This window comes from Microtus oregoni, unplaced genomic scaffold, assembly GCF_018167655.1.
Source record: "Microtus oregoni isolate MIOR12 unplaced genomic scaffold, Mior012 000017F_ref0000208, whole genome shotgun sequence".
In the NCBI taxonomy this organism is placed as follows: domain Eukaryota; kingdom Metazoa; phylum Chordata; class Mammalia; order Rodentia; family Cricetidae; genus Microtus; species Microtus oregoni.
In genome coordinates this window covers 2,360,234-2,370,606 of record NW_024543076.1, presented here as the reverse complement: position 1 = coordinate 2,370,606, position 10,373 = coordinate 2,360,234, and the positions used below count along the sequence as shown (strand labels likewise).

The window sequence follows — 10,373 nt, the reverse complement described above, 5'->3', positions numbered from 1 at the left end:
GTGGGATCAGATCCCCCAGTCTAGGAAGCAGTGATCCCTGGGGAAGGGGCAACAGCTGTGGGGCGAGCAAGGAACCTGACACTAGGGGTAGGCCCCACGCCCCCAAGGGAGGGGTAGACTCTGCCCAGCAGCAGCCCGATATTTTCAGGCTCGGGACACCCTGTACCCCTTGTCCACCCCTGTTCCAGTTCAAACAACTCAGACAAGCATCTGTTTTCTTTTTATTATTTTGTTCTTTGAGACACTGTCTGGCTATGTAGACCAGGGTGTAGCCCAGACTGCTGGGACCAGAAATGTGTACCACCACACATGGCGCCCCCTTTTCTCTTCCTAGAGTTAACCCTGTGGGTGTGCCTGCAGGCCTTCACAGACCAGGCCCGCCCGCCCTCCCCTGCTGTGTGACATTGGAGTTCATTAACTTCTCTGTGCCCTGTCACCAGAGCCTGACCTCGGTGAAAACCGTAAGACAAGCTGTTCTCAGCATGCCTCCTCATTCAGGGCTGGAGGAGGCAATTAGTCCCAGAACTCTAACCAGAACTCCCACAGTTATCAGAACGCCACGGCCCCAACAGCATCAGAGGACAAGCCCAGCAACATGGACTGACGGAACAAAGCTTGCCCAGGATTCTAGGGCGTAACTTGGTAAGAAAGCTGGTCTAGTCCCCCGAGGAGGAGCACAAGGGCTTGGGCAAAGACCTCCTCTAGGGAGGAGTGAGGAAAAGGAGAGGTGGGGGCAGTGGCTTGGGGGAGGGAGTGGCAGAGAAGGGCAGAAGGAACCGTTTATCCGGCAGCCTGTGCCCACCATTTGGCCTGTTTTGGGGATATCCGGAACCCACCTTGCCAGGTCTCCTCAGGCTGCTTACCGCCTTGGGCACTTCATTGCACCAGGCCCCAGCAACAACTTTAACTGCTGCGTGCTCCACAGGGCTGAGCTGCCTCTTCCTCCATGACTCACGCTAGGGTTACTGTGCCAGTCAGGGTTCAGCCCAGATCCCAAGACCTCCCTCCTACGTTTTCTCCCACTTCCTGGAAACTCTGCAGGTAAGAGGCCTTGGCAGAGGCAGCAGGCAAGCCCCAGTACAGGGTGCAGCAGGCAAGCCCCAGTGCAGGGTGCTCACAGGACTCCTTAGCCCAGGAGCTGGTGTGTGTGCTGTGGGGGTGGGGCGGGGAAGGTACTCTGTGGGTGCCAGGCATGCCATGCCTTCAGGGTCACACCATGGTTCTCAGATGCTAGCCTGTATACAATGGGCGTGGCCCCAGCTCCACAGGAGCCTTGACTTTGGGAGTTTCCAGAACAGCCTCCATAAAGAGCCCCCCCCCCCACCATCCCCAGCCCTCTGAGAGTCAGGCTCAAGGCCCCGATGGCAGCCCCAGTTTGCAGAGATATGGACCCCTTGTGCACCTTGTCTCTCTGAGGTAGGGAGGACACCGGACAGGCAGCACTCTCTACTGAAAAGACAGGAAGAACATGGAGAACAGGGCTACGCTGGGCCAGAAAACTGTGTTCAACTTGCTCTGCCGAGCCAGGCGGGCTGCAGCCCCACCTGCCTTCCCAACCCTGCCCTGTTGGCCCCACATGACGAGGGCATGTTAGAGTAGATAGCTGTTTGGGCCCACGGTCCTGAGTTCCTCAGGGTGGCAGGTAGGGGTTTCCCCTGGGATGTCCCCAGTAGGCTGTAAACAAAAAGGAAGGAAGGCTCGGGCATGGGGCTCCAGAAACAGTCCCCTCGAGCAGGGCGGTCTCAACATGGATCCAGGTGGCACTTCAGAGGGGCTACTGCCCAGAAAGACAGATGCCCTGAAAATGCAGGTCTTTAATTTGGAATCCACAAAAATGGGGACCAAGGCCCTGAGTCAGAGGGTGCCAGGGAACATTTCTGAAACCTTGGCCTGCCCAGGAACACTGGTAAGGAGAGCATGTCTGTCCTAAAGGTGGAGAGACATCAATCAAAGGAACATCGCTTTATGCCCACATGCCTCAGACAGGAAAACCAGAAGGTCAAGGAAGGCTCAATTATGTAGTGAGTTTGAGGTCAGCTTGAGCTCCACAAAACCCGATCTCAGAAGAGCAAACCTAAGTCAAACCGAAACAGTCATGCCTCAGAGAACGCTCCAGGCGATCCCGAGTGTCCTCCTGCCTCCCTACATGCTAAAGTGCTCTGTGGTGCTGTAATACAGGATGGCAAGCCTGGGAGGCTCAGAAGAGAGACTCCAACCAATGACTTCCCGTCAAGCATTGTCCGCACGGGAGGAGACTGGCCTTCTCCAGGGTCACGCAGACCTCTGGCCCGGGCCTGTATTCTGTGTTACTGCCAGCAAAGGTAAGAAAGGCTTCGGGAAGCAGAGTGGCAGATCAGCCATCGCCTTCCCCTTCGTCCTCGCTGACACAGCTCTCGGGCACTGCTCTGCCCCTGGAAGCCCGTCTCTCCAAGTACTCGGCTTTTAGCACTTCCAGCTCCCGCAGCTCGGCCTCCAGCCGCTCCCGGTGGACTGTCCGCAGCTGCCGCAGCTGCTTCATGGGGAAGGGGTTCATATCATTGAAGGCGATGCTCATGAGCTTCCTGGGAGGAAGGCACAGTCAGCCAGGGTAATGAAGGCTGGTTCTGGGTCTGTCCTGACACCCATCTGCCCTGGGATGGTGGCCCTTCCTTCTGGAACTTACCTTCCAGGAGGCAATAAAGACCCTTTCTACCCAGAGCTGGGACAAGAAGGAGCTCAGCAGGCCCCTGACCCAGCAGGGTTCCTGAGAGAGGGGTAAGGGGCTTAGCTTTGAAGAAATGGACCAGGCCCAAGAGACGGTGGTGGCAGTGAAGGAAGTGGCCAGGAGGCTCCAAGTTGGAGAAACTAAGGGCACAGGCGGTGGTGGGGTTGGTTGCTCCACACCCTGGTTGTGGATGGCAGGGCGAAGATGGGCTGGGGAGCTGGCATGCCATACAAGGACACAGATGAACTGAAGGTAGACTGGCCCTCAGGACTCCTAAGCTGGGGGAGGTGTGGGCGAGAGAGAGGTGGGCAGCTCACCGGCTGTCGCAGATGGTCTTGGTGAAGAAGCGTAGGTACTGGTAGATCTCCAGGCTGTCCTGCAGCCGCAGGATCTCCTCCTCATTGTACTTGAAGATGGCCAGGGCATATCGGAACACCACCTGGGGCAAGGTGGGGGTTCAGGTGGGGTGCAGGATCCCAGGAAGGTACTGCTCATGGAGAAGCCCAGAGACTCTGGGAATGTGTAGATTCCTGGCAGGCCAGTGCGGGGTGGGGGGGTGGGGGAGAGGGGAGGGCTAGAAGAGCTGGTGACAGAAGACCCTAAAGGGAGCACTACTTGAAGCGTGGCTTTATATCTGGTCTCTGAGTACCTGATCCCTCCACAAGGCACGAGGGAGCAGGGCCCTGCTGGAGTCAAGTGGTTAGTATCACCAGCATCTTTGCTGGTGGCAGCCCTCACCGAGATCTCCTGGCAAGGTCACAGGCAAGTTTTGGACCAGAGCCAAGCTTCAAATGTGGGGCCACCGCTTCCTCTCATATTGCACAGAACACTACGGTTTAAGGAGCTGTGTTCTCAGGTGTCCCAAATGGCTCTGACAGTTGGCAGGCTGTCCATTCCGTGAGGCCTGGATGGGCAGCTGGGCCCAGGCATACCCACCTTTGTCCCTTCGTAGAGGAAGGCATCCCAGACTCGCAGGAGGATGTCACTGATGAGGGAGTCGGCAAAGACCACGAGGAACCAGTTGAAGGTGATGAGGGAGAGGTCTATGTGGTGCTGCCCCAAGTGTGCTGTCAGCCGGGGCAGCTTCTCTGACAGGAGGTCCCGGAGCACCCGCTGGTCCACCTGGAAGGCAGCAGAGACCTGTCACACCAGCTGTCTCCCTCTCCGCCTGCTCTTCAGACCCCAGCGGTCTATACGCTCAGAGCTGCTTGGGTGGGCCTCTCTTGTACCAGGGGTGGTCTGTGTGTGTGCGTGCATGCATGTGCATGCATGTGCATGCATGCGTGTGTGTGGCAGGTGCAGTGGCATCGCCATGGCTCCTGGCGCAGGTGAAATACCCGGGCATAACAACAGGCTTTGGCATGTGCCTCGTCCATGGGTAAGTCCATGGCCCCTTCACTCAGCCAACGTCCCTGGCAATCAGGCAATCAGTCTCATGCTCACAGGCACAGAAAGCCAGGAGCATCTTTTCTGGGCTTCAGACCCATATTGGCCGACACTTGGGGTGAGTGCCTGGGACAGATACTGGCGGGGAGAACGGTGTCCTGCCACATCAGACAGCAGGTCGCTGAAGGCCACTGCTGCTGGTGACCTCTCCTGGTGGCGCTGGCTTATTTATTTCTGTGGACTGATTACTCTCTGGGCCGGCTCCCTCCTCCCCGGCAGTGTCCTGATCTGCGTTTCCTCCTGCACCTTCTTGTCTAGAACCATGGCAGCCCCCATGCCAGTCTGTCTGGGCTTCAGAGTTGCTGTGTTGAGTACTCAGGGAAGCCTTTCCCCCTCCCTCAGAAGCATGGTAGCCGCAGAGGCCACGGCCAGTCCAGAGCTCCAGGGGAGTCATCAGAGCTGACACAGCGGAGCCAAAGAACTGCCTGTGATCCACACCAAGGCAGTCAAGGCAGGGGACAGGCCTCTTCCTTCTGCTGGTGGCCAGGGACACTGGGTGGGAACCTTCTCTACTGTTCCGAATGTAGCAAATTCTCCATGACCAAAATAAAACCAAAGGTAAGCTTGATGCTGCTGTTCAGTGCGTTTCCCTTTCAGACGTTAAGATCCAGAGGTGAAATATGGTATTTCCTAGGCTGTCTTGTGATGTGGGAGTGTCATATATCAATCTGTTGATTTCATTGGTTAAGTAATAAACAAACTGCTTGGCCTCATAGCTTAGAACATAGGTGGGTGGAGTAAACAGAACAGAATGCTGGGAGGAAGAGGAAGTGAGGTAAGACGCCTCAGACAGAGACGCCATGCCCCGCTCCTGGGTAGACACATGCGATGAAGCTCCCAGGATGGACGTAGGCTAGAATCTTCCCGGTAAGCGCACCTAGCTGTGCTATGCAGATGATTAGAAATGGGCTAAATTAATATGTGAGAATTAGCCTAGAAGAGGCTAGATAGAAATGGGCCAAGCAGTGTTTAAATGAATACAGTTTGTGTATTATTTCGGGCATGAGCTAGCAGGCGGCCGGGGTGCTGGGGACGCAGCCCCGCCGCACCAATTACAACAGTCTTGCAGTGGGGGGCAAACCTAAGATATAGTTCTGACCTTAAGAATTAAGGGGGGGGGGGCATTAAAAAATAGAATTAAGCAGGAAGTAGAAACTGTGGACTTAAAGGGCCAGCCCCACCTTTGTCTGACTTTTTTGGCATACACCATGGCCACAGGGTTAAGGAGATGCATCCCTCTTGAAACCACTTGGAAGTATGAGGATGGTGGATAAGGGAGCTGGGAGGAGCCTGACCACTGACAGCGTCGAGGACTAGGTACCACTCTCGGGCCCTCCCCTTCTGTAAAGCTGGATGCAGTCCCTTCCCACAGTTCTTCGGAGTCCAAGCTGTCCCTGCAGCTGGACACGATCCCTGCCATCCAAAGGGCAGCCCAGGAGGTGGGGGATAGGTGTCAGACATGACAGGAGGGGGGCAGAGAGGTGAGGAGGGAGGCTAGGTGTGTCAAAGCTGAAGGCTGCCTCTGTAAAAATGGGGTGGGGGACTAGGGCATGACTTTGCACTGAGAGGAATAAGGGGCCTTATTCCTATTCTAGAATAGGCCAGCCTGGGGTTACAGGTCCCTGTGTAGAAGAGGAGGAGACCCAGGATCTGCTGGCCTGAAGGAACCCCTCTGGGGGATTGCCTTGACCAGTCACCAGGTACTGCCCACCCTGAGATGCAGCCAGCTCACCTGGGATGCAGTCAGTGTCTTGCTGTAGTACTCAGCCGGCAGTATGGTCTCCACAATGGCCACCAGGCACCAGAAGGCACTCTCCTCATCCTCCAGGACCAACAGGGCAATGGCTGCCAGCCTGTGGAGAAGGGAGAGGCCTGAATGACCCATAGCAGCTGCGGTGCTGTATGGTAGAGGCAGCATCCTGGGTCCTGGGGCTGAGCCCTAGCGGACCTGGCCTTAGCTGACAGGCTGGTAGTCATGGCACCTGGCATGCTTGGAGGAGGATGCCCGGGTTGACTTTCAGAGCAATGAGGGACAATTCAGAACAGAGGCTCCCAGCCTGGGTTGCCTGGGTGTGAATTATGGCAAGAATTGTTTCCTGGGTGGCCTTGGGTTTACTTAACCTCTCTGAGCCTCAGCCTCCTTATGGTCACCAGGGCTGGGTGAAGACCAATGGTCAGCCCTGTGGGTTGTCAGCATGTTTGGTGTGCAACCGTGCAGGGCATGCAGTCAGTGCAGGAAATGCTGGCTGTCTTCACCTTCATACTGTCAGGCTTTGAGAGTCTCTCAGGGATACTGCCCACCGGACAGAGCTGCATGGTCCCCAGTGACGGCAGACAGACCTCACACCCCGCTCATCTACACAGCCTGTGCTCAGCACACACAACCTTCCCTCCTGTGCACAGTCACCCAGTTAGGTCGGCTGAGACCGCAGGCAGGACAGACACAAGCTTAGAGCTGAGTGGGGGCATCTTCCCCAGAGAAGCACTCGGCTCTTCCACCTTCCTTGAGGAGTCACATCCAGGGCCAGCCTCAGCCCCAGCAGCTCTTCCATGGAGCCTGGTAAACACTAGGCCCCACATCTGGGAACACTGCCCGGTTCCAGCCACTCTTGGAGGCGCACAGTGCTCAGCATCAGCAAAGCCTCAGGACACTCTACAGCAACAAGCCCCTGGGAGGAGGGACGGGGACCATGGGACCCCTTTTGTACATTGTACATGAGGCGCAGCCCTCCTTGGTACCTGTAGGGAAACGGGGGCCTTCACTGGAAGTCATGGGCTCTCTGTGGACTTCAAGAAGCTTTGATTTTTATTTTAAAAAGGTTTTTGTTTTGTTTTGTTTTTTGTTAAGAGTCTTGATATCTAGCCAGTCTGGCCTAGAACTTGGAATCCTTTGGCCTCAGTTTTTGGGTGCTAGGGTCACAGGGGTGCAACCCCACGGTCTGCAGAGCCTTTCAGAGCCACATTTATGCTTCTGGGGGTCTTAATGGATTGGATTCATGACCTCCATTTCCTTTTGAGGTTCATGACTTTTAGAACCAGAGCTGATTCTCACAAAGTGGGTGGTGTGTGTGGTGGGGAATCCTTTCTCCTTTTCAAGCCGATTGAGAGGGAACTGTTCCCTGCTCTGACTTACGTGTTTATACAAACCCTCCTGAGTCTGAGCTGAGTGCAAAAAGAGAAAAACAGACTCAGGTCTCCTGAGACACAGGAGGCTCTGCCCTCTCCAAGCTGGGGGAGGGGACCTGCAGAGGTCATTGGGCTCAAGGACAGAAAATGCCCTGTGTGTCAGTCCCCACAGTGGTCAGTATTACCAATGCCCAGGGCAGACATATGTAATGGATCATGGAACTTTTTGCTACTGAGCCTGGACACTTCAAATGGGTCTCTAGGAGGCTTCTTCCCGTGGGTCTCCTCTGATCAAAGCAAACCTCTTACCATACAGATGAGAAACTGGAGCTCGGAAGGCAAAAGTGGCCATCACTTAAGATCATATTGGCAGAGGGGACAGAATCCAGGCCCCCAAAGTCCAGCCTACTGCTGCCTACCCTAGCCCACCTGTTCCCCCAAAGCCCAAGAATGCCCTCAGGAACTGCTGTCAGTATTGGTTTAGACTTCTGTATATGTAAGGTCAGTTATCGGAGACTGGTCCTTCGGGGCTCACCATAGATCGGGGCTACCAACAAGCAGGCCTGCAAAGGCGTGTGCAGATAGGGAAGAACTCCATTTAGCGCACTACAGTGATTATCATAGGGAAATGGATTTCAAGGGCTTGGTCTAAGCTGGCATTAGACTTCTTCACATTATCTGTTACCTCCCGAACAAGCTCGATTGTGTTGCCCTTATGGGAACTGTTTATTCTGACCCACTGCAAGCAGTTCTGAGATTGACCACTAGATGGTGACACAGACAGTCATAAGGGGCTTGCAGCTGCAAAACACACACCTCTTGAGACCCAGGTAGGCGCTACTATACATAGCTTTCTATTTACACCAGGACATTTTGCTCCCAAGGCTGACTTTGACCTTAAGGCCCTCCTACCATCAGACCTTCCCTTGTCCCTTAACCACTGGCCAACCTCTGAAGTCCAGAGCCGCAGTGTGGCTAAGTTCCCTGGTCTCCATGGGACACATGGATCAGGAAGGCTTTGATATAGCCCAGCTCCCACTTAGAGGGTGGTCGTATGAAGGACTGGGTATGGGGCCAACCCAGGCCAGGGGCTGCAGGGCTGCAGTGCATGGTGAAATTCTGGGCAGTTTCTTCAACATCTCAGGTCTCGGCTGGAAAATGGGGTGCTCAGCTCATTCCCACCTTCAGGGTCACAGGTAAAACCTTCCACTGGCCCAATTCCAGAGTTGATGGTCCCTTGGTCCCTCACAGATTTCTCACCACCCCTCCCCCCCATTTCTTGGAGGGTGCTCAGGATTGAACCCATGGCCTTACATATGCTGGGCAACCATTCTATCACTAAGCTATATCCTCGGGCATTCCCCCTCCCCCACGCCTCACCCCTGCCCCAGACAAGGTACTCACTAAATCATGCAGGCTGTCCTTGTAGTCAACAATAGTCTAGACAGGCTCGAACTTGTGATTTTCCTGCTTCAGTCTCTGGAGTAACTAAGATTATAGGTCTCTGACATCAGACCCATCTTCTTAACTCCTCCTCCTCCTCCATTTATTTATTTGGTGAAGAATTCATTAGCATTTGCTGTTTTAAAGAATTGCTTACTATTTTTATGGACATCTGCGTGTGTGCTTACATGGGTTTATGCACAGCATATTTATGTGCCTGTGTCCATGAAGGCCAGAGGAGGGCATCAGATCCCCTGGAGCTGGCGTTATGGGTGGTTGCAAGTCACCATGTGGGTGTTGGCAACCAAATCCTAGTCCTCTGGAGGAGCAACAAGTACTCTTAGCTACCAAACTACCTATTCTGGCTAGTATTTTATCAACTCGACCCCAGCTAGAGACATTTGGGAAAGGGAATTCCAAAAGAGAAAATACTCCCATATAATCCACCTATAGGCAAGTCTGTGGGCATTTTCTTAATTAGTATTTGGTGAGGGAGGGCCCAGTCTACTGTGGGTAGTGCCATCCCCGGGCAGGCACTCCTGAGTGCTATAAAAAAGCAGGCAGATGAGTAAATTGGGAGTGTGGGAATTAAGGAGAGAGGGCAGAAGGGGAGGTAGGAAGGGGAGCAGAGAAAAATATATAGCTCAATAAAAACAATAAAAAATAAAGAAGAGGGGCTGGAGAGATGGCTCAGAGGTTAAGAGCATTGCCTGCTCTTCCAAAGGTCCTGAGTTCAATTCCCAGCAACCACATGGTGGCTCACAACCATCTGTAATGGGGTCTGGTGCCCTCTTCTGGCCTGCAGGCATACACACAGAACATTGTATACATAATAAATAAATAAATAAATATTAAAAAAAAATAAAGAAGAAAGCAAGCAAGCAGAGCAAGCCATGGGATCATCAGTAATCGGTGTTTCTCTATGGCCTCTGTATAAGGTCCTGCTTTGAGGCCTGCCCTGCCCTGCTTGGATGAGGGACTACAAGCAGCAAAATGAAATAATCTCTGCCCCCCCCCCCCCAATTTGGTCACGGTGTTTTATCACAATAGAAACACCAGGACACTATCTCTCTAGCCCCTCTTAAACTTTATTTTTAAAATTACATCTATGTGTGCTGGGCATTGCTGAATGTACGGGGGTGGGGGGCAGAGGATAACCTGTGGGAGTTTCTCCCTCTACCATGTGCGCTTCGCCCTGGGGCTCGCTCATCAAGCATGGCAGTCAACTCCTTTACCTTCTGGGCCATCTTGCAAGTCCCTCTGCAGCTAGCTATTCCTAAAGAAGCTTCGCGTGTGTCCCTTCTGGAGTCTTACACGTTTAGAAAGCATGGCAGTCTTGCTGGGCTAGGAGTGAGTGGGCAGACTGTCTACAGTCATCTTCTATCCCAGGCAGAGCGGCAATGCATCCTGACAATCTTGCTGAGGGGTACTGAGCTACGTGACTGCTGGGGGGTTAACTCACAAATCGCAGAAATTACATACGCCTGCTCAATTTTACTCGCATTTGGACTAGAGATGGGCATATCGAAAGTCTCTGCCCTTGGGACTCACTGAAACCTGAGTGAGGACATTCTGAGCCTGATGCTGTGCTAAACAAATGTCACACATCACCTGTTCGGAAGGGAGAGTAGACAGCTTATGTAAATTCAGCACA

General features: G+C 53.8%; 1 protein-coding gene across 5 annotated transcripts in view; it reads right to left on the bottom strand.

The window, feature by feature from the left end:
* Positions 1 to 224: 224 nt before the first annotated feature.
* Tbc1d2 (TBC1 domain family member 2) overlaps positions 225 to 10,373 on the bottom strand; it is a 48,878-nt gene continuing 38,729 nt past the window's right edge. For all 5 annotated transcript variants that reach the window (XM_041667836.1, XM_041667835.1, XM_041667837.1 and 2 more), the window contains 4 exons: positions 5,883 to 6,003; positions 3,641 to 3,826; positions 3,022 to 3,143; positions 225 to 2,561 (listed from right to left, as the gene is read on the bottom strand). In XM_041667836.1, coding sequence (XP_041523770.1) covers positions 2,354 to 2,561; positions 3,022 to 3,143; positions 3,641 to 3,826; positions 5,883 to 6,003 — 637 coding nt within the window. In that variant the 3' untranslated portion in view covers positions 225 to 2,353. The remainder of the gene's footprint in view (positions 2,562 to 3,021; positions 3,144 to 3,640; positions 3,827 to 5,882; positions 6,004 to 10,373) is intronic.